Genomic DNA, 24150 nt, shown 5'->3' with positions numbered 1-24150 from the left:
GGACTCAGCTGCTTCATGTCTTACCTGCTCCTTCAGTCTGTGTCAAGCACAGCAGGTGCAAGACAAGTGCTGGAGTGAATCCAAACTTTGGTCACCCTAAAGCAGTTCCAGTGAGGGGAACTGGAAGGGCTTTCATCCACTGGCCTTTTTATCTGACAGCCATCAGAAGAGTTAGTACTAGGCAACCACAGTCATACAGAAAATTCAGTGAGAACCAAGATCACAATAAAAAGCATATGGTGTTTTGCCTCTTAACTCTGTGTACTTGGCATAGGGAAGGGAAGTTTCCGTGAACACGGCCACAGGGCTCTGCTCATCTGGCTGCATGGGACCCTGATGACACAGGCCACTCCAGTCAAACATCTGTATGAAGAGCTGATACGCGCAGGCTTCCCAGAACTAGCTGGTGAGTTGGTTTTCAAGACAGAAGCTCCTTCTCCCTTCAAATGGTTGGGGGACAGCCAGCAGAAATAATACTGTCCGTTAACAGTGGCAGTCCCAATCTGATGAGAACAGTGGCTCATAAATAATCCACAGCTCCTCTGGTGAGTGACTCTGTCAGTACTGAGCCCACCTTAGCCTGGTGGTTCTCAGCATGACCCCCCTGCTGGGCATTTGAAAAAGTGGGGGAGGATTTCTGTTGATGTGAATGTGTGGCAGGGTGTGGAGGTGTGTGTGGCGTGTGGGGAGCAGGAGAGGGCAGGAATGCTAAGCCATCTCATAAAGTTAAAGGAGAGTTTCAAAACTCTCCTTGATAGTTTGATTGATAAATTAGGGGGTGTTAAAACTCTCATGTAATAATAACCATTTAAGCAAAATATAGGCATATCTGCCATTATTTTCACTGATGCAGTTTTACCTGAAGCTGAGCTTAAATGTCTGAATCATACCACTGAGCCAATACTCCGTTTCAAGAGATTGTGCATGGATGACAGCTCTTCCTGTGACATTATCTTCATAGCACTGGGATTGTTCCATCTACTTTAAATTTCTTTGTTTCTATAAGAGTATCTGTAAGAACTCTCGGGGGAGAGTAAGAGGCACTCCCCTGAAGTGGTGCAGGGATGTGCTCAGGAGCAAGACTGTGGGTCCGTACTTGACCTCCGGCGCTGACAGTGTGTGATCTTGAGCAAGTTCTACACCCTCATGGTGGCAGTTACCTCCTTTACTAACTAGAAAATTGCCTGTGTCAAAGAGTTGTTGGGGGATTAAGTGAGTCATAGGGCCTGGCACATAGTAAGTACTTAATAAATGTTAGCTTTAATAATAAATGTTATCTTGTTTTTTCCAGAAAAGATCCGTCGGCAAAAAAACGAAACAGACTCAAGGTCCAAGAAATGTGCAGTTTCATAGATGCCTAAAGGAATTGTATTTAATTGATTTTCCACTCAGCGTTTTCCTTTAAATTCAGTCCTTTAATGCCATAAAGTTCTAGCAGTAGTATTGATTTTCAGCTATGACGATGGTGGTGACAGGAAGCTCTACCAGATGAAAAAATGGTAGTAGTACTTGCCAACTACAGAAATGAAAGGTCAGAAATTTTTTTTTTATTTTTACTTAAAGCAAATTGTATATGATTTTTGCCTTTCTGTCATTTGATGCAATATATGTCTAGGTTTTGCACATCTTTTTTTTTTTTTTTTTTTAAATGTTGGTAGGAGCAGCATCCCGGTATATGAAAAATCCAAAAGATTTAGAATAGACAGACATATTTTTTTCCTTTTTTTTCCCTTTTTTTTGACAGACATAGTTTTAATCATGGTTTGCCACTTAGAAAAAATTTTTTTATAAAGACAGAATGTATTATTAGCCCCAGGGGTACAGGTCTGTGAATTGCCAGGTTTATAACACTCCACAGCACTCACCATAGCACATACCCTCCCCAATGTCCATAACCCCACCATCCTCTCCTGACCCCCCTCCCCCCAGCAACCTTCCATTTGTTTTGTGACATTAAGAGTCTCTTATGGTTTGTCTCCCTCCTGATCCCATCTTGTTTCATTTATTCTTTTCCTATCCCCCAAACACCCCACGTTGCATCTCCACTTCCTCATATCAGGGAGATCATGATAGTTGTCTTTCTCCGATCGACTTATTTTGCTAAGCATAATACCCTCTAATTCCATCCACGTCATTGCAAATGGCAAGATTTCATTTCTTATATATAAAATATATATATATATATATATATATATATATATATATATATATCACCTCTTCTTTATCCATTCATCTGTTGATGGACATCTAGGTTCTTTCCATAGTTTGGCTATTGTGGACATTGCCTCTATAAACATTGGGGTGCACGTGCCCCTTTGGATCACTATGTTTGTATCTTTAGGGTAAATACCCAGTAGTGCAATTGTGGGTCATAGGGTAGCTCTATTTTCAACTTTTTGAGGAACCTCCATGCTGTTTTCCAGAGTGGTTGCACCAGCTTGCATTCCCACCAACAGTGTAGGAGGGTTCCCCTTTCTCTGCATCCTCGCCAGCATCTGTCATTTCCTGACTTGTTAATTTTAGCCATTCTGACTGGTGTGAGGTGGTATCTCGTTGGGTTTTGATTTGTATTTCCCTGATGCTGAGGGATGTGGAGCATTTTTTCATGTGTCTGTTGGCCATCTGGATGTCTTCTTTGCAAAAATGTCTGTTCATATCCTCTGCCCATTTCCTGATTGGATAATTTGTTCTTTGGGTGTTGAGTTAAGCTCTTTATAGATTTTGGGTGTTAAGCTCTTTATAGATTTGGATACTAGCCCTTTGTCTGATATGTTATTTGCAAATATCTTCTTCCATTCTGTCAGTTGTCTTTTGGTTTTGTTAACTATTTCCTTTGCTGTGCAAAAGCTTTTGATTTTGATGAAATCACAATAGTTCATTTTTGCCCTTGCTTCCCTTGCATGGTTTGCGACCTATTAACTGTGATTCAAGTTTTCAGGATCTTCAGTTTCCTTCTTTATAAAATGGGGTAGTGTCTCACTCTTCCACAGCATTGAAGATCAAGGTTGAATGCCGGTGAATTGCCTAATCTCATGCCCACTGTATTGAAATCATCCACTGTTATTTCTCTTCACTGAGAAAACCTAGTTTTGGAAATTTACAGTTACTGTTGGCTTTAAATTACACATATGTGTAGAATATTGCTTAAAAAAGACCAGTAGTGTATACACCAATGTTTGCTGTTGTTTTTAAAATCAACAGCAAGGTGATTTTCATTTACTTTGTACTTTTTGGTACTTTCCAGGGTTTTTTTTGACAGCATGTAGTATTTTTATAATCTGAGAAAGTTATGAAATAAATATGAAATCAGATATCAAGTTATATCAGTTTATCTGCACCTATTCATTATAATTTAAGGCTCTCCATTTTCAAATTCTGATCTTAATTCTATAAGGCCAGAGATAAAATCCTGAGCAATATCAGTACAGTTATTCTATCATGAATTTATGGTTTTATATCTTTGTCTTATGCAGACTGTAAATGGCTCACTTACTTTTATAAATGTTTAAAATAGGTAATATATCCACATAAGTCCAAAAAGTTTTTAAGAAAGGTATTCAGTGAAGTCTTGTTCCTCTTCAGTATGGCTGGTTTCCACTGACCATGCTATTTGCTCCCTCTTTCAAAATCTGGGTAACCTCTTTATGCAAAAGTAAACAAATAGAATACATACTCTTACTGTGTAAGTGTTTTAGTTGTGGAATTTAACTTAGGCTAGCACTAATTATTTGCTTCCACCTTGGACAATATACAACTTCTAGAGCTTAAAGCTTAAAAATATGGTTATGATATTCTTAATTACAATATTCATGATATTCCTTTTAGTTTGTCCACATGGTTACGGCTTGGATATTAAAAACTATACCTAGTTGTCATCTAGGTTCCTCAAAAGGCACAGCCTGAGACCAAAGTCCATGAGTACTGTTTTTTAGGAGTGCAAATCCAAGGAAGCAAGACAGAAAAAGGGAGTGCAATGGGGAAGGTGGGTGAAATACCAAATTGGCTACCACTTGGTATGAAGAGTAACTGATCATCTGATTTCCAGGGTACTTTCTTCTGAGAGAAGGGATGGACTAGTATACCTCGGGGCAGTTCATACATTGGAGAAAGGAAGAACTGATCTGTTACCACAATGGGGTGTTAACTCTAGGCTGCATGAGTAGGCTCCAAGTGGAGTCTGTGGTCAGTTGGTGCATGGTGAAGTCCTAGCGAAGAGCATGCCCGAGGTATGGGTAGCACAAGAGGCACTGTTGGTTTGTGTTTGTTGTAACTCCTGATGCGCTGTCTGCCACAGTGGTAGCTGGACCAGAATTCACAACAGTGCTGCAAAAGAAGGATCTAATACTCTAAGACACAATACTCTAATTCTTTTATTCTTTAATTCAGAAAAGCCTTGGTGTGCCCTTTAGGAAATAGGGTATTTGCCTATCTCACATTTATTCTCATGTTCTATTACAAGGTGAGACAGTAAGAAAAACTATTTCCTATAATAAAGTTAGAGCACAGAGCTAGATCAATTTCAAAGTGAAACAGCCTTCTAATTAAGTCCATCCAATTCTGTTAAAGATGTGAAAATTGAGGCTATGGACAGATTCTTTAGAACTGACTTGTTTTTATGTAAGCCAGAGTACTTTGTGAAATAGGAGGGGTAGGTAGATCTGTTTCACAAGTGGTATCCTATGATTTATGACATTAAATGTCTGGCCCAAGATAACCCAGTCAGCCAGCAATAAAACCACTAGAAGCCTGGTCTTTCTTTCCTCAATCACTTTTACCCAGATGGTTTCCTCCACTGAAAAGTCTCTGCCCAGGCCTAGAAGCTTTGCTGAATTGCCCAGTGCTATACCCACTCCCATACGGCGATGTTTAGATGTTCAGAGAGAAAAAAGGTTCAATACCATACAGTTTCAGAAAGGCAAGAAAGAACATCAGAAATAGGATCATTCTAAGAGGAAATTTTTTTGATGTTTCTGTGTCTCTCTTTTTGTGCTAGCAAAAAAATCTTTCCCTTTTAACATTAAAATTATTCATAGATCTTACCAATTCCCATTTTTAATTGTAATGATCTTAGGAAAATGAAGACTAATATACCAACTTCACAGAAACTTTGTATTAAAGTGTCATTATTACTTTTTAATTTTAAAATAAAAATACCTTAATTCTATTTTAATATTTTTAGTAAAGTTCTCAGAGTTGACTTAGTAACACTGGAAATGATTGAGCCTTTTAGAAATAATGTTGAGAAACAGGATTTATATACTTTGATGATATAATCAGTGACCAGCTGAACCTATTAAAAAATTAAGTCATTTTTTAATTTAAAAAAGTTTTACTTAATCGTTTAAATTTAAAAAAAAAAACATTAAAATAATCCTACATATATTACAAAGGATGGTATGGCTTGAAAAAGTCTCTTGTAATTTTGAAAAGATGAGCATGATGTATCCATGATGTTTTAAGAATATGAAATTTTAAAAATGAGAGACTTCTAATCCTTGGTAAAACCAAAAGAATTAAAAGATCTCAATATGTACATATTCATTTTAGTCAACCACTTTTATGGAATGGATGCTTGTGAGAGACTGGGTGTGAGTTGACCTGGTTCCGAGGGATCTAGAAGCTGAGGTACTACTTTCAGGATGAATTGTCCGGGGATACTTTGCTGCAGCAGCTTGAGGAATGGTTTGCTGAAAAGGTAAAAATCTGCTTTAACAATCCCATAAAATTACACATATTAAATACCATTTCATTATATATAATTTAACCAAACAAACATTTGTTAAGCATCCAGTAGATACATGCAGTTAAGTTGGTAAAGCAGTCATTGAAACAAATAAAATGTGGTTCTTAATCCATATGTTAGACTGATGTGCTCAACACCCACAGTTCAGTATCAGAGCCATATTCCAGAGGATCACAAAAAGAGCCACGGGTGTCATTCTTCAAAGAAGGCTCAAGTGGAATCTTGTAATGTTTATAGAGACCAACTACAGAAAGGGACTTTATGTGTTTGGAAGACACCATCCCTCTATTCTAACCAATTTTCTCCTCCCTGTTCCTGTTAACATATGGAGTTCAATCTCAGGGATGCCTGGTCCTTGTTCCAAACCAGAGTAAAGCACATCTCTTATATATCACCCTGGTTCACGTGGGAGCTAACTAAACCTTTTCCTATCATACAAGAGGAGATATTTCCAGAAGCCTGGTGCTCCTTAGGGTGGATTACAACTTTCTATACAAATAACTAGACATTGAGGAAATACGGTGAGAGGAGGATACCCACACCATATCAGAGCTCAGGGGAACATCTTGGACCCAAGCACCGAAGCATTAGAGTCAGTACACAATCGACTTCATTTGTCTATACAAGTATATATTACATGCATTCATATGTATAAAATGTACAAGTTTAAGGATTTCCTCTATTATACTGGATACAGCTTCTGAGTAGGCAGCAGTGGGACCTGTTATCCAATTCTCAGTCCACGTCACTGAGCAGTACATGTACATTCGTAGTACAGTCTTCCCCTTAGAAAAGTCATCCTTAAAATATCTGAAGCAAGATTATATGTACTTGATCAAAACATTCACTATGTATTTTAAAAACCCTTTACTTAAAAAACTTACTACAAAGGTCTTCATGACAGGTACTGCTTTAAGAGTTCCTCTTTAAGGAAATGGAAAAATGATTTTCTGTTTTAAGAGGTATTTTATATAAATGTTTCATTGTACATAAATAACTGGATAACCATTACAGATGGGGGAGATTCTTCCAGTTTCCATAACTAGTATGAAAATTTAGTTGCTAACCACCTAATCTGACCCCGTTAAAAGAGCTATTTCTCCTTGGGAAGGATGGGCAAGAGGAAATGTAGAAACAGATTCACCTTACCAGGGGCTGGTTTCATGATCTACAAAAATAGGGCAGAGAATCAAGTAGCACTAGGGACAAGCAATTAGCCAGCAGATGGGGCTAAAGTGTCAGAAATCCGACTACTGGTTTATTAGTAATAATTTTTTCTGGTAGTTACAGGTCTTGATTTTGGGGAGAAGATGAAAAGTAGTGCAGAGGACTGCCATAGTGTCTGTTAAAACAATCCTAATTAGGTAATCATGCAAGCCGTTTATGGCTGTCTCGTTCATAACCAATTAACTGGAGAAGTACTATACATATTGAATCAGCAAAGGACAGCTAGGGAGGTGAATCTAAGAAACAGGGGTTTTAAGTCTTTTATTTCTGTGTTTGTTTGTTTTCGTAGAATAAGAATTCCTATCATTAGTACAAAAACAAAAGGCTGCCTAAATTAAAAGTAAGCATATATGTGGTCTATGTCTTCTTTATCTTAGAAATGGACAGTCCCTCTCCCTCTCTATATACATATGTGCAGACAAAAATAGAAATGACTTCAGTTGTTCTTATTTCTGATAACTAATCTCACATACTTAAACATATATTAAGAAGTCACTTAAGGACTTTCCAAGTCTACAGCCTCTGAAGGCTGACACTCCATCCTCCATATCCCCATCTGGACTTGGTGCCTCAGTCTCCACTTCACTGTGGTCATTCTTTACCTGAGGCTAAATTTAAACACTCCAGCTCCTCTTAATCATCTAGCAACCATCTAGTGCTAGAAAGAAAAGGATGTAAACTTATTTCACATATATTTTTGCTAATATTTTGACATATTATATAGACAGGAGTGTTGTCTAATATTGAAAATTTATAAAGGGGGCATTCTCTTAAAGTCAATTCTTGTTTGTCTTTAAGGATGTGATCTTGTAACTTTCAAAAATTAAAACTTTTTGAGGCAACTGTTGATTCATATGCAGTTTAAGAAATAATACAGAGGTATCCCATGTACCTTTCTCTAGTAATTTTTATTAAGTTAAATCTGTTTATGGTTTTACAATTTATAAAGTGCTTTTTTTAAGTGTATCTCATTCAATTTTCACATTATCTCATTTACTCCTGAATCCAGAAAATAACTCTAGGAGCTAAGTATTCTTAACACTCCCATTTTACACAAGAGGAAATGGAAGCTCAAATATTTTACCGGATTTGTATATGATCACAAACTCAAGCTTTTTTGTTTATTTTTGCTTAAATTCCAAGTGTTTTCTTTTCTATCACGTGAATTTACTACAATCCCCTAAATTTTTTTTGAAACATGTATGCTGACAGTTATATAGAAAAAAGGGGAAGAAGACTTAAAAAAAGAGCAAAAATTAAAGACTATAAAAATAGGGAAGTGTTTCTTGTAATCAAATACCTCCTACAGAAACAGCAGGTAATAAGGAAACTGCTTTTGTCTCTCTTTTTAAATTAATGAGAAATCATTTGTCTCTTTTGGACACCAACATAGCTTTTTGTGTTGCTAATTTTTACACTGTTGACAAGAAACAACATTTCTGAATTTAATTTTTTTAAAAGAGGAAAGGTAGATTTAGAGCAGGTTTGAGAATTATAAGTATATAAAGTACCATAATAAAAGGTAGAATAAATAAGATTCATCATGAATTTTCATCTTTTCCTCAACATGTAGCTTAAGTGCTTATTGGTCTATAAACTCTCAAGAAAAAGATTTTTTGACAAAGGTCATCAAATATGTACTCACCACTGTGACTGGATGATGTTTTTCCACAACAACTGAGCTCATGGGAGGAGAAACTCCCATTATAGCTAAGCTGCTACTAACTCTGTTTTTTGAGGCAAAATCACATCTCCCTGTGATCCGGGCTGTAATTGTTCTTCCAGCCTTCTGTTGTGCAGATGTCACAATTCTGGGCACATACTAAAAAAACAAGGAAATATCCAGCTGGTAGAAAAATCCATAGCAAAATATATAGTACTTTTGCTTCTGTAACTTGTGAGGGAAATACACAGGCACTTAAAAAATAATTGTATATTAACCACCTTTAACATGGAAAAAATAAAACAATCAGACAAAAAGCAAAAAATATAGAACCAAGCATCCTAAAACGCCCCTTTAATTGGTGTACCAACCATTTTGTAGGATTTTATAAACTTTTAATAAACTCTTCATTCTGAAATACAGATTCATAGGAAGTTGCAAAGGTAGTATAGAGAAGTACTGTATATTCCTCACCTGGTTCCCTGCAAGGATTACATCTTATATAAGTATAGTATAATTATGATGTCAAAGCCAGAAAGCTGACATGGGTAAAAATGCCTTGGTATTATAGATCCATGTCATTTTTATCACATTTGATTCCCATAACTATCACCGTAATCAAGATACAAAACTATTCTAGCACCACAGTTTCCCTCTTGTGAACTTTTAGGATCATATCCATTTCCCTTCCTCATCCACCCTTAACCCTTGGCAACCATTATTCTGTTTTATGAATACTTTTGATCCTTATGTATAATTAACTTTACGCATATGCCTCTCATTAGACATATGCTTTTGTGTTTTTTTTTCTTATTGCTTTGTTAATATTCTTTTCTTCACAAATACAGAGACCTGTTATAACTTTTTTAAAACAGATTTTTAAAATTTTTAAAAATTTATTTATTTATTTGACAAAGAGAGAGAGAGAGAGAGCACAAGTAGGCAGAGAGAGAGAGAGGAAGCAGGCTTGCTGCCGAGGAGAGCGCCCAATGTGGGACTCGATCCCAGGACCCTGAGATAATGACCTGAGCTGAAGGCAGAGGCTTAACCCACTGAGCCACCCACGCACCCTATGTTATAACTTTTAGTGAGAGGTTTTAATAACTGACAAACGAAGGTTTATCTTACTCAGTTATTTTCCTACTATAACAGGAAACAAAATTTTTGTAAATGAGGATTCCCCTTGAGTTTTTTCTATAGAATATTTTGCAAAAATGAGATGATCATATAAAAACGTAATGTCAGCTTATACAGCTTTTGTTACTTACTGCTGGATGATACTCCAGAAAGATTATATTTCTATCAGGAATAACATATATATTTAATTTGTGGTTCCTTATTAATTTTTCATATTTGCAGTTCATTTTCTCAACTACCCATGTTCTTTAATTACTTGCCAGGAATGGGTATTGCTCTCAAAAACATTTAATTGCTCCTGATATAGGCACTTGTAGTATTTTCCCTATTTCATTTATCTGTTTTATTTTTCAATGCACATAAATTTTTAAAATTATAGCTAATTTTATCATTAATTTCTTCCATAATTGAATCAAGCAGCTTTCCTTGGACAGCTGGGGTATACTCTTCTAACATTTACTTATTTGGGTTTAACTTCTTAAAACATGTGAAATTTCAGTGTGAATTATGAACCTAAATTAATTCTCCCTCTAACCATAGTTTTTCCAAAAGCATTATTAGTGATCTTTCCTCATTGTCTCATCTATCTGAGGTTTCATTCATTGAAGTTCTTTACATATCTGCATCTAGCTACAGATGGCTGCAACTGTATACTGAAAGAGGAAGACTGTGTGTTCCATGAGAAATGTCTCTGGGAAAATTAAAATGACAGAATATTGATATGTCAGGAAGACCCTGGGAAAACAGCACTCAGTGAGGTTTTGTAAATCCTTGGAGAGTTTGGATTTGAGACCTAGTTAGAGTTGCAGAGAAAACCAAGTAAAGACAAAAATGAAGGGATCAATTCCAGGAACAAAAAACTGTACTAGAAAGGAAATACAAGCATAATAATAGCTTAGCCATATTTACATAGTCATCATAAACTTTAACTTAATGCAAAGTTGGAATATTTGTATCTAAATATATAAGTGGAGGAGCGCCTGGGTGACTCAGTTGGTTCAGCATCCGACTCTTGATTTTGGCTCAGGTTATGATCTCAGGGTTGTGAGACTGAGCCCTACGTTGGGCTTTGTGCTGAGCGTGGAGCCTGCTTAAGATTCTCTGCTTAAGATTCTCTATCTCCTTTTCCCGCTGCCCCTCCCCCTGCTTGCACTCTCTCTCTCTCTCTCAAATACATACATACATACATACAGTGGATGAGGGAGGGGAAGGGAAGGAATAAGGTGGTATGAAAAGGCCAAGTTCTTTCATCCATAATAGGAAGTCAACCAATAATGTCTGAAACTGATGCATGTGGAAATGACATGAGCATATAATTTAGGGAAAAAAAGGTAAATAGGAGAAACAACTAACAGAATTTAGGGAGAGATATTTAGACAACTGCTTCTCATATATACTTGCAGAAACTATTTGGCTATTTAAATTTTTATGGGTCTTATGAATTTAAGAAACCAAAACTCTGATCTTAAAATATTTACAAATATGTTATTGTGTACTTTTACTTTTGACCTTAGGAAAACCTTATCCTATTTCTTATTAAAGTACAAAAAAGACTTTATGAACTGCTGAAGAGTTTTAAAAGCCATATACAAATGTAAAACTGAGTGCAGGTAAAAATATTTTTATGAAAAAATTTTAAGCTGAAGTACAATTAAGCTGATAACTATTGCTGCCCAGTCACATTTGAGGGGTATAAACACTCCCAACTCTAACAGGTGTTCTTACTTGGAGGATGAAAGAATGAAAGACAAACTAGGTAAATTTTGACAGGGAAACATGTGGCATGAGAAAAACTGGAGTAGCTAGGAAAATGTCCATGGGTGATAACCTTCACCCAACTAGCTGAGAATTGTTTTAAAATGCCTTTGGTAGGGGGTGCCTGGGTGGCTCAGTCAAGCACTTGCCTTTGGCTCAGGTCATGATCTCAGGGTCCTGGGATTGAGCCCCACATAGTGTCTAGTGCATAGTGTGTAGTACATAGTACTTGGGCTCCCTGCTCAGCAGGGAACCTGCTTCTCCCTCTCCCTTTGCCCCTCCCCCTGGCTCGTGCTCACTCTCTCTCTTTCTCTCTCTAATAAAATCTTTAAAAAAATAAAATAAAATGCCTTCAGTAAGATGAAAAATACATATTCTAGTAAAGAACAATAAGGACTAAAAAGAAACCTCTATCACTTTTTTGAAATAGTTGTCTTAATTGACTTGCATGTTTACCAAGTCTGCTTTTCGTTTTCAAATAGTTTGTTCTATAATCAGATTGCACTGCAAGTTCTGTTAGATTCTTGCTTTACTTACAAAAAGTGAAATTGGAAATTACAGAAAAAATAATCCACTTAGTGTAGCTTATTTAAAAGAGATGGCTTAATTACAATCTGTGAACCCATACTGGTTCAGCTACACTAGCAAATTAACACTCACACTCATGTTTGAACATTAAATGATGTGTAAGATATGTATATATAATTTTTAAAAATTTCCTGCTTTAACTTTTTTTTTTTAACTGACTTTTTGACTAAAATGACCACTTACTGGTCTCAGTCATGTTGAATCACATTAAATTTATCAGCTTAATTGACTTTAAAAATGCTATAAAAATGTAATTTCTAGCATTTTATGTCATATCAACAAAAGCAACAAAATCAAAAGGATTAAGAAAGAAAAGGGAAATGACATAGTTTTAAAACTCATTATTTTATCTTAATAATTGACATGGAGACAAACTTGATTATTGGTTAAGAAACAGGGTTCTAGGTGCACCTGGGTGGCTCAGTGGGTTAAGCCTCTGCCTTTGGCTCAGGTCATGATCTCAGGGTCCTGGGATCGAGCCCCGCATCGGGCTCTCTGCTGAGCGGGAGCCTGCTTCCCCCTCTCTCTCTACCTGCCTCTTTGCCTGCTTGTGATCTCTGTCTGTCAAATAAGTAAATAAAATCAGGAAAGGAAAGGGAAAGGGAAAGGGAAAGGGAAGGAAGAAAGAAAAACAAAAAAGAGACAGGGTTCTGTGGCCAAACTGTCAAAAGTCTAAATTCCAGTTCTGCTGGAATTACTGCTTATATCCACAGACAAGTTACCCCTCCCTCTTTCTAAACCTCAGTTTCCATTTATAAAATGAGGAAACCAGTACTGGGCGCCTAATGATACCCTCTCACTTTACATTCAGATGAAGAGGAAAGTTAAGAGGGGGCCTCAGTATTACTAAAGAGTTTAAAAATCCAATTGAAACCTGTCAACTATTCCAACTGGGAGTTAGAAAAAGAATAAAGTGTCTGTCACCCATTGTCCAGTCTTGTGAACTGCAACATATTTGCTTGTATAACTGCCTAATCTATTTCTTGAAGAGTGCTTTCCATCATAAAATTCTGGCATTTTATTTAACATACCGAGGATGTCTGCAGAAATTAAAAATTTTGCAAAGGGAAGTGTTATTTTACTAGGCTGGCAATCCTCCTTTCTCCAGTTATTTGTTTCTCAGGCTCTGCAGTTTATTCTCTGTAAACAGCTCCTTTCAGCTACTGAAAATACTAAGACTGGAAAAAGTTTTAAATAGTTCATAGGAAGCCTCTGTGATTAAAATGAAAAGAAAGATAACCAGGCCTACCTCACAAATCTCTCCATTCCTAGTCCCAACAATGACAATTTCACATTAGGTAAGCTAGCCAACTAATGTCCTTATTCCTTTTTTTTGTTATTATGGTTTTTTAAAAATAAGGAGACAAATTCAGGTAAGCCTGAATCTGTAATTATATAAGGAAGGAAGAAAATTAGCATTATACTTAGAGTGATTTACTTCTGATTTTCCTCTCCCCCTAACCGTAAAGACTGTATTTATGTGAACAAAATTGAATGTGTATCTATTAATAGAGGAGGATGTAGTTGAAAGGGCTGTCTCCACAATATTGTGTCTTTCAGGTTTCAAAGACTTCAAAATTATCTCAAATTATTTCAAAAAGTAACAAATAGGGTGGTAAGCATACTCATTCATTTTCTTCCTGTGCATGTTCAGGTTTTACATATATGCAGATGTACAAATGGTGTAGTCATACTTGAAGGGAATTTTTGAAAAATCTATATCTGTGTATTATCTGAATATGCAACATGAATGACAAACCAGAAATTTAAATAAACACTCACCGTATTTACTTAAATGAAATCATCTGTATAGAAGCACACTTGAAAATGTGTATTCATGAAAAATAAACACAGCTGAACATATGTCAGAGTTGAATTTCAGTGTCTTATTTCTAAGTCAAAACTCCCTCACACATTCAAATTTCTCTTAACAGCTATATTTTTTAACCTCTTTGAATCAAGAGCAAATGTGATAAATAGCAGATCTCAACATATTTTTCCCCTAAAGTCAGTAGCTTCCAAAAGGCAGAAATTCATGTCAGCTGGAATACTCCACATGGGCAGTTGTCTGGCTGACTCAATGCCTTCCTTAGCTACAGAGAGCTGTCCAGGGCAATGGCAGCTTCTGATGGTCTGCCAGGAGAGCTGTGGGACATCAAACCTATTCTGCCATCTTCTTTCCTCTCAGGTAAGTGCTTGGGGTCAGGGAGGAGAGGGACACAAGCAAATCAGAATCATCTCAGGAGCTTTCTAAAACTAGACATGCCTTCGTGCCTAGGGGATACATTGTTTTTTAAAAAGCTCAGCAGAAGTGAGTCTGATAAGTTTGGATTGTATCTCTACTCCCTTCACTTTTGAGAACTGCTGTTTATAAAGAATACAGGTTTAACAAGGGGAGCCTCAGGAGTCAGGACCTTGACATGCTTTGTAACTCTTCCATATTAATTAGTTTGATTAATTCCTTCAGGCAAGTTCTCACACAAATACTCCCATTCAGCAGTTCTATGCCCTATGCACATCTCTTGAAAGAAGCTCAGTAACTAGGAAAAACTACTCCCATCTTTATTCCAACTGTGAATTACAAACACAAACCTACTCAAATCAAGATGGAGTAACAACAGAATAGTATTAATGATATAGCTACATTCAGGGAAAGGGAAAGCTGTAGTTGAATAAGTATTCAAAAGAGCCGTTAATCTTCTAAGCTCTTGAAAATACATATCCATGAGTTCCCTTCAAAATAAAGTCTGTCATCAACTCTTTCTCCATTTTTTTCCTGACTAATTCTTGAAAACTGTGAAATGAAGTTTTTAATTCTCACTACTGTAATAGAACTCTCAGCCATTATTTTCATTTAAAATTGTTTTAGCTACTTCATATATTAACTATTTCTATGGCTGGGCCTAAATACCATATAGAATTTTCCTCCATGGGAAAGTATGTCCTAACTGAAAAATCTCCCAATATACATGCAAGTTTTGAGCCCCTTTCCCCACACAGGCACATGTATTAACCATACTGACCATTTCTTCTGGTGCAGCAGCAGCTGTAGACCCGGAGCCAAGAGTTGTAGAAACCGGAAGGTGAGCAGCAGCTGTAGACCCGGAGCCAAGAGCTGTAGAAACCGGAAGGTGAGCAGAGGAAGCAGAAGTGGCCCCAGCAGAAGTGACGGAAGCAGCGGAGGTAAAAGCAGAGGCGCTGGCTGCTCCCATGGCTGCTGCTGGCGGGGACGGTGGCAATGCAACCACTGAGGGCATCTGAGGGGCCAGAGAATCTGACTGAGAAGAATGTTCTTTGCCTTGAACACCAGGGCCATACTCTTCTTTTTTATTTGTTAAGTCTATCCCTACAAATTGCAAAATAACTCCATTAACAGTCTTCCAGGTTAAGATTCCTTTTATGCCCCCAACAATGAAAATACATAATAGCTAAAATTTGGTTCTAAAGAAAATGTAGGAATCTGTCATGTATTGCATATAATGTTTAGCATTATTAACTGGTTAATGTTAGCATTAACCACTTAAGACTAAAGACCATTTCCTTCAATATATGAAAACTAATGAAGATTTGCTCTTATGTAAAAGATTTGGTGAGTGCTGTGAAGTGTGTAAACCTGGTGATTCACAGACCTGTACCCCTGGGGATAAAAATATATGTTTATAAAAAATAAAAAATTATAAAAAAAATAAGTATGTACTCAGCTAGGATGTCAGCTGAGTAAAATGTATTCCCAAAACAGCCATTATAATAATATGGTCACACTGAGTCTAAGGATTCATTCTGAACCATTTCATACAACTGCCTGGTATTTAGATCTGTAGAATTTTTTTGATATCCCTATACCCTCTCATTTCCATCTGTTGTTCCTATCCAAACAAAATCAATATATTTTAAACTTGATTTTTCAGCAAACAATAATAAATCAGTAAATAACACTAAAAATCAGTAACACTAAAATTTTTACTTTTAACTTTGTAAAAGAAATCAGTTCTTGCAAGTGGATTAAATAAACTCATGGATTAGGTATATTTGCACACGTAACTAATTTTAGTGGCACCCTATATAGTAACCTTCTCTCAAAAATGAACCTTACCCTTGGATTAAAGGAGCAACACTGGCTTCCAGAAGCTAAACCAAAGCGTTTCTTCATATTTTATCCCACCCCCTCCCCAGGTATTATAAGCACTGTATAAGTATTATAAGACTGTATCTATGTAGCACCCATCACCAGGGTGAGGGTTTGGAAATTCAGTCACTGAGATGCTTCAGAATGTCTGAACAGAGGGTGTTCTATGGCCCTACATTTAAATGGTTTTTGATGTTATCCTCTTTGTATTTGAAATTTGGGCTTCTGTAAGCCCTTCTCTCTCCCTCTCTCTCTCTCTTTTTTAATCTTTTAATTTTTTATAAACATATAATATATTTTTATCCCCAGGTGTACAGGTCTGTGAATCGCCAGGTTTACACACTTCACAGCACTCACCATAGCACATACCCTCCCCAATGTCCATAACCCCACCCCCCTTCCCCCAGCAACCCTCAGTTTGTTTTGTGAGATTAAGAGTCACTTATGGTTTGTCTCCCTCCCAATCCCATCTTGTTTCATTTATTTTTCTCCTACCCCCTTAACCCCCCCATGTTGCATCTCCACTTCCTCATGTCAGGGAGATCATATGATAGTTGTCTTTCTCCGTGTAATCCCTTCTCTTAGGCTATCTTTATATAAAACAGAGTAACAGTACCTCATTAACAAAGCTGAATGAGGATTATAATTCATAGATCTTTTGAAATCCTTTGATGAGAGGGACTAATTCAATATAAAGTACTGCTTTTTACTTTAAAAGCAAAACAGAGTTTTAACATGCTTTTGATAGCAAGTGATTCTGATTGTGTCTTTTTAGGTGGGTGGCAGACTCAATCAGATGTGGAACAAGTACAAAAATGAGTTCTCATGATGGGATTCCCTGGAATAGAGGTAGCTGACTAACTCTTGCTAACGTGGGCTGATTTATGCAGTTCCCTTTTTTCCCCCCTTTTTTTTTTCACTGTAATTTAATAACTGTTCTCCTTTTAACTGGGGTAAGTTTTTTAATCTGTAAAGCATTTTTCTACTTTCCTAAAACTGCTTTAATATTTGGCAGGTACCATTTAAAGGCCATTTTTATTGTCACATTTGCCTTCTTCATAAAACTTCTAATTTCCAATCTTTAAGATTTAGGATACTACTGAGACGCACTGCAGATCATAGACAGCAGAAAGTCAGGACACACAAAAAACCAAGTATTTGTTCTGCTGTGACAAGATAGATACATCATTATTAAAAACTGCTTTTTAAAAAAACTGCTGTTTTAGAGGAAAAAGGGCCAGAAGTAATTTTATCTTGTTAGAATTAAAATTTTTTTAAAGCTTTTAATGAAATGCCACAAAATTACAAATCACAGAGCAAACCTTGCATTAGTTAACACTGAACTTTTGCTTTTGGTAGCTTTACCAACACTACTGCTAGTGTGTCTTACTTTCCTGTCATTTTTAACCCCCATTGTGATGACAGCCATTCAGAACAATTAAGATCCCAGGACTTGGCATTAACTGCAGATAAAAGGAGATTTAAAAGCAACAGGGGCAAAACAAATCACGTTGTATAATTATCAGAATACTTTTTCTCCAAATCCAGTTCTGGATATTTGCCTGTAGGAGACAAAGCTGTATCTGAATTAAAAAATTTAAGATAGTAAAGTTATTAAGGTGGTAGAACACTCTGTCCTAATCAATTCATAATCTTCTTATGTAGGTTATGAGAAACAGGTCTCTTATAATTGAATGTAGTAAGTATAATTTGTCACTTGTGAAATCTAGGATCTGTTAGAAGTAGATAATTAAATTCTTCAATTTAATACATATAACTTGCTAATAATTACAACTGGTGGTGGTGAGTTTGTTTTCACTGTTGACATTCAATTAAAAGACCATCTATTGAAGAAATCAAGTACTCCTTTGGGTATTAGCAAGATAAACTATTCTGCCCTGAGATTCTAGGATTTCTCACTGCTTCAGAAAAAAATTATTGGCCTTAACTTGCTAGTATCCACACCACATGCAATTTAAATAATAAATGTTTGAAGATGTTTTAAAATAAAGGTATGACAACCACAGAAAAGTTATGCACTGGATTGGAATATTAATGATGTTCAAAATGAAACTGTGTCATTGATAAACTGTGAATCTCAAATATGATTTAATATGAGGATATATCGCAAAAAATGTTCACATATTTACATAAAACAGGTTGATGTGAATTAAGATAGTGATAATTTTATCATTGCTATCATCTTACATGTCAAAGTATGTTTTATCTTTTAAAGAGCTTCCAATTATATTTCACTGCATTTCCAAAAGAACCCTCTGTGAAGCAGGTGGGGAAGATTTATATTATCTTCTTTGCTCAGAGCAGAATACTAAAACTCACCAAGGAAAATAGGCCTCGGTGCAAATTAGTGGCAAAGACTCTAGTCATGTGCTATTCTAAGCCCTGCTGGAGAAACACCACACAGATCCCAGCTAATACAGGGACTTCTCTTTTCTTGAAATAAAATTATTTTACCTGACTGTTGTAGATAGGCCTATATTTATATTTGTTGAAAATTAGTTTTAGTTGGGGTCTTTCTTAAACTGAAAATAAGAATTTTTAAAATGGGAAACCATGACTAGATAAATATTTAATAAACAAAATGGTCCAAGGAATTTGGCTACTTAAAAAAATAAAAATTTTGTACTTGAAGGCATTGCAGTTATTAGTTAAAAGAGCCTTATAATACTGTTTTGTATTCAAAACATCATTTTAACACTGAGCCAAAACACTTAAGAGTTGACAGTTTACTTGATCAGATCTAAGATACCATAAATAACCAAAACTGAGCGAATCTTCAAGGCAGATTTAAAACTGGGTATGACACTACCAAGTTAAAAATACCAGACCTGGACAAGACATAGTCATTGCAGAAAATCAGTACTATAGACCACATCAATCACTGAAATCTCCTCAAATCCTTTCTGAAAGTAGGCAGAGAACTTTATACAAAATAACTGACCTGTATCACCTCTGTTTTGAAATATAGTCATGGCTTCGAGATTTAATGCACACACACCCCTCATGAAAGCTTTCTTCATGGAATCTTCAAAGTGCTCTTTTTCTTGCTGCATTCTTTGAATCTCAGCTTTTGCATTTTCCAAAGCTCCAGATAACTAAATAAGGGGAATTTTTGAAAAGAATAAAAAGATTGAGACTCAAGGAAGGATATTAACTAGTCAAAACACAGACTTACACTGTGAAGTTTTTTTTTTTACAAAAAGCGGGCTATTTTTATTTACAGTCACAAGGAGTTGACTGACTCAGTGTGACTCAAACCTCAAGGAAACCATTCTACTTCACTCTATTCTGAGTCCTAGGGTGGCCTAGACTGGCCAGAGTGCTGCCTGGGCCCATTCACAGGTTTATAAGTTTCTCAGTGAGAGCAATCTGTGACTCTCTGAGATTGGCCAAGTGGCTGTTGAACATGGTCTCAAAGTCACTGGGAATTATCTTGGGTACTTGGTGACCCAGACTCCTCAAGAAATGGACCGTGGTATTGTCAGCTGACACCCTTCCAGACAGCACATCCTCTGTGTACTGCAATACTATCAGGGCATCCCAGATGTGAACCCATACCCCTCAGGCTTGCTGCAGATTGCTTGAGAGTCTGAACATCTGGTTGGGGCTCAAATAGGTCTTCATGATCAGGTCGACTCTAATGTGTTCAGTGTCACAGTATGCCTACTTTCACTGTCAGAGGTGAGAACATTACCCTTATGGTACTCCCAGGGACACCCATTAAAGTGCTGACCTAGGCCTTGCTGCTCAGAGAGGCTGGTGCCCACAGTGAGGTGAATAGGGATGGGGACTTCCCTGCCATAGTACTTAACAGCACAGGGTGCTCTGTAATGTCACGGCCTGCTGGGTACCAGCCCAGGATGAGCTCATTTGGAGAGACTTTCTTGTGTAATTCATACACGTTCTTAGTGAATTTCATGCCAACAACTACTTCATCTTTTGATTCACTGGGAGGTACTGAAAAGAAGCTGTTAGTGACTTTCGTTGAATGCTTGTCAACAATTCTCAACAGGGTCCCGAAAACTCAGGCCGTGCTTCTACTGCACTGTCACTCTTCACAATGGAGGCCAAAATGACTTGGCATGGCTGGACCACGTGGCTGCAGTGGTGAGACGGGAAGAGGGCTGGGGGCTGCACAACAGCCACAGCCAGAGCTGAGCCAGTGCTGGTGCTGAAGCCAGGGGTGGGCTGGGGTTGGGGCTGGGGCTGGAGTGGTGGCAGGAGTCCTTGCTGGCACTGTTAGTGTGGCCGTCTTGTCAAGCTCTGAAGTTATTCTTATGTAAAATACTAAAAACACTTCTCCTCTTCCACCACGTATCTCAATTTATTTTAAAAGGTGCATTTTTACCTCTTACTGTCTCTATCAATAAACCATTTTCATTCCTAACCATAAAATCAAGTTTCAAACAAGGGGAATTTCATGCTGGTCCCACCAAAGGTTGTTGATATGTTTTAATTATATCAAATAGATATGTCATTTCTGACCATAAAACTTTTATGCAGACTATTAAGCAAAATACATTAAAGCCACAGACGGACTCTCATCTCTTCAGAAAAAAAATACCTAAGTGCACTATTAACAGAATTTTTCTATCATTCTTTCTTTTTAATTAAACATTATCTATAGAATTTACAGGGCAAAGTGACAATAGGTACAATCCCACAGGCCAAATCTCAAGGGACTGAATTTTTCTTTTTCAAGTCATCTTGAATTGCAGCAAATTATTTATATAATGAATATTATTTTTAACGTTAAGAACTTTGTCCTATAATGATGAAAAAAGGGTTTTCTTTTAATATTTGATTTCAAGAGGCCCTCTGCATTCTTCACCGTGGTTTTAATTTAATTTTGGGTCTCAAATATTTTCCCTTGGAAACAATGTTTATTTTGTTAATAAAAGTCAGTGGGAAAATGACTTCAATTTATATGCAACTACTTATCAGAACATAATTTACTTACATTAACATAAGGATAAACATTTTTGTTTTGGGTCCTTATTTTTGGCTCAATAAAGGCCAAGTAAAGAAGCATAAGAAAGCATGCTTTCTTAGAAATGTAAGGGTCTACAGGTGATTTCCAAGGGAAGTGTACATTCAAGAGAGCCAACTAAAGTTTGGAGGTCAGAGTTAAGTTAGTCTTAACTAGTGTTCTCTGCCAGGAAGTCTCATTTGAATCTACACAGCAGTAAATGGAACTGGAGAAATGGGTTACTCTGCCTAACTATAAACAGTATTTTATCTTTTTAATTTTTATTAAAAGAAATTGAAAGTATAAAAAAAGTTTACCACAGCGACTCTGGCTTCATAATCATTGGAAATCTGGACACAAACTTCTTCTGCTCTTGCTTGACAAGCTCGTTCTACCACATCTTTCCACTGTTTCTGTACTATGGATCTCCAGCCTTTCCAGACTTTCTTCAGTAAAGTTCTCTGGAAGTACTGGTCAGCTAGTTTACCTTCATAGGCCTAAATGAAAGTAATATACAACCTCAAAAACACAGTAACTGGTAAATATATTGGCAGTGATATTAAAATACATAATGTAACCCTGAGGTAAGCAGTGTATATATGTTATCATCTAATCCTGTATAATCATATTATTCTCATTTGCAGACAGAACAGGCTTAGAGAGAGGTTAAGTAACCTGCCCAGGTCACACAAATAGAAAGGGAAAAGCCAGCCCCACCTCATTTCAGAACCTAAGCTCTTATCCTTATATCACTGCTGTATGCCACCCATCAAATTAGGAGGAAAAAAAAAACAAAAACAAAAACAAAAGAAAGGAAACGAGTAACTTGACATTGGCATTATGAGTCTGTATCACCTTTCAGCTGAAAGCAGGTCTAGGCGAAGGACAGAGTGGCTGCAAGGCCGAGAAGGTGGGGCCTATGGCTTTAGGTGCCATTAGTACTCTTCCACCTGGTGGCCACCGCCATAAGCAATGCTAATTTAATTCAGACACTTTGCCATCAAATAGAGTGCCAAATAGATCCAGACAGAAGTATATGCCAGTCTTCTTTTATCAGTGGATTTAAATTCTTTTGAAGTAGTTCCAATTTCAATTTTCTTAAATTTGAAAAGCTATTCAAAAACTGATGGTAGCCTCAAGTATTTCAACTAACATTTAAACATAATATATTCTCATCATTTCATTTGATAAATAACTTTTAAAATATGCCATTCTCATTTAAATAGCTCTTTTCAATATGTGTAGGTTACCAGGATTAATAAAAAACAATGAAAGCATAAGAAAGTATCCTTTAAAGAGAAATCCTATTCCATGATAGTAGTAGCCTTTTCCTTAAGTATTAATTTCTTAGAAGTAAATGCACAGAGATCATTCCATGGCTCACATGAACATCAAATAAAACACGCACACACGCACACACACATCCATCCATCCCCTATACTCTTGAGTCTCTATACTGTCTTCCTGTGGGATATACATATATTCTCATACTTTTCCACTTCTGATACTGTCAGAAGTATCAGAACTTACTATTCTTGGTTTATATTTACTCTGCTATCCTGATTCAGCTCTTATTAAAATAAAGATGTTCAAGTTTAAATTATAAACAAACTAAAGAATTTTTAAGAAGCTATATAGACAAGGTTTCTTTGATTCTCATCTCTAAGGCAAGTCTACACAATAAACACTCACACAATTTTATAATATATTGATACAGTACTGCCTCTTTATGAAGAAGATATATTCAGGCATTTCTGAAGGAGAAACAATATAATAAGCATATGATATGTTAAAGATTATAAATTCTTTCTCCTCATAATCACATCTGACATTAAATTTGTTAAAGGGGCTCCATGACAAGGGCATCTATTAGTCAGGTAAGATCCTTACTAACTTACTACAAAGTGGGAAATAAAAGATCAATTGACCTATAAAATATAAGAGGTGTTTTCCCCAAACTACACTAAAATTCTTTGAAATAAGAGCAACATTAAATTATAAAATTCATTTTGTTTTATTAGAAAATAAATCTTTCATTAGCTTTAACAATAATCTAAAATGTGATCCTAAACCCTTTTGAGTTTCAGAAGTCTAATATCTGTCAGTTATCATTTTGTTTTTATACTTACATCCTGTCTGCATTTAACATGGCCAATTCGCCAGTGGAAGAATGTTCTCATCAACTCTATCCTTTCCTTTTGCTTGCCTATGGCATGAGATAAGCTAGAAATCACCTGTAAATAGCAATTAACTCAATTATTGTGTTGTTACAATAATAGTAATTTGTAAAGTGATTTTCTCATGTATCAAAAAATGCTCAAGAGAATACTTATGCATCACTTGTATAGTCATCCAGTTAACCTCTTTACTATCTGTAAAAAGGCCAAAAACCTTGACCACATGAATGTACTACATATCAATGAATGAAAAGGAACAAAAGAAAAGAAAAATCTTCATCATGTGTATCTTGGCAATCATAAAAAAAAGTTTAGATATATAAAAATTAATATAGTCATTGACATTTAATTCAAGAAAGACAACTACATATTTGAATATATTGCTACATATACACAAAGTCCCTGTTCACTAGACTTGAGGGCAGCGACCAGGGTTTTAAACATCTTTCTGGTCCCTAAATACTTTTGGTACTTTGGATTAGAAGTTGCTAAGGATTTTCTAGATTCAACAAACTCAAAAAAGCAAACAACAGTTATACTATAATGTTCTTCTTCAGTTTTTCCTGTTCTTTTTTCTTTTTTTACATCTATGAAGACTTTTAAATTTTATTTATTTTTTTATTTTTTAAAAAGATTTTATTTATTTATTTGACAGAGAGAGATCACAAGTAGGCAGAGAAGCAGGCAGAGAGAGAGAGGAAGGGAAGCAGGCTCCCTGCTGAGCAGAGAGCATGATGCGGGACT

The 24150-nt window shown here is 36.3% G+C and overlaps 2 protein-coding genes and 1 pseudogene across 8 annotated transcripts in view; 1 reads left to right on the top strand and 2 right to left on the bottom strand.

The window, feature by feature from the left end:
* ANKDD1B (ankyrin repeat and death domain containing 1B) overlaps nt 1–1833 on the top strand; it is a 61566-nt gene extending 59733 nt beyond the window's left edge. For both annotated transcript variants that reach the window (XM_013063715.2, XM_045074444.1), the window contains exons 14-15: nt 275–406; nt 1292–1833. In XM_013063715.2, coding sequence (XP_012919169.1) covers nt 275–406; nt 1292–1353 — 194 coding nt within the window. In that variant the 3' untranslated portion in view covers nt 1354–1833. The remainder of the gene's footprint in view (nt 1–274; nt 407–1291) is intronic.
* Nucleotides 1834–4347: 2514 nt separating this feature from the next.
* POC5 (POC5 centriolar protein) overlaps nt 4348–24150 on the bottom strand; it is a 35440-nt gene continuing 15637 nt past the window's right edge. For 4 of the 6 annotated variants that reach the window (XM_004766848.3, XM_004766849.3, XM_013063709.2 and 1 more), the window contains 6 exons: nt 23359–23463; nt 21547–21726; nt 19202–19355; nt 15137–15459; nt 8616–8792; nt 4348–5687 (listed from right to left, as the gene is read on the bottom strand). In XM_004766848.3, coding sequence (XP_004766905.1) covers nt 5544–5687; nt 8616–8792; nt 15137–15459; nt 19202–19355; nt 21547–21726; nt 23359–23463 — 1083 coding nt within the window. In that variant the 3' untranslated portion in view covers nt 4348–5543. The remainder of the gene's footprint in view (nt 5688–8615; nt 8793–15136; nt 15460–19201; nt 19356–21546; nt 21727–23358; nt 23464–24150) is intronic. The other 2 variants (XR_006604982.1, XM_045074419.1) reach the window with 2 other exon arrangements.
* On the bottom strand, nt 19403–21534 carry LOC106007272 (annotated as a pseudogene).

The sequence above is a fragment of the Mustela putorius genome, unplaced genomic scaffold (assembly GCF_011764305.1).
Source record: "Mustela putorius furo isolate JIRA1106 unplaced genomic scaffold, ASM1176430v1.1 tig00537350_pilon_pilon_pilon, whole genome shotgun sequence".
Classification (NCBI taxonomy): domain Eukaryota; kingdom Metazoa; phylum Chordata; class Mammalia; order Carnivora; family Mustelidae; genus Mustela; species Mustela putorius.
This window is presented reverse-complemented; position numbering and strand designations above follow the sequence as displayed.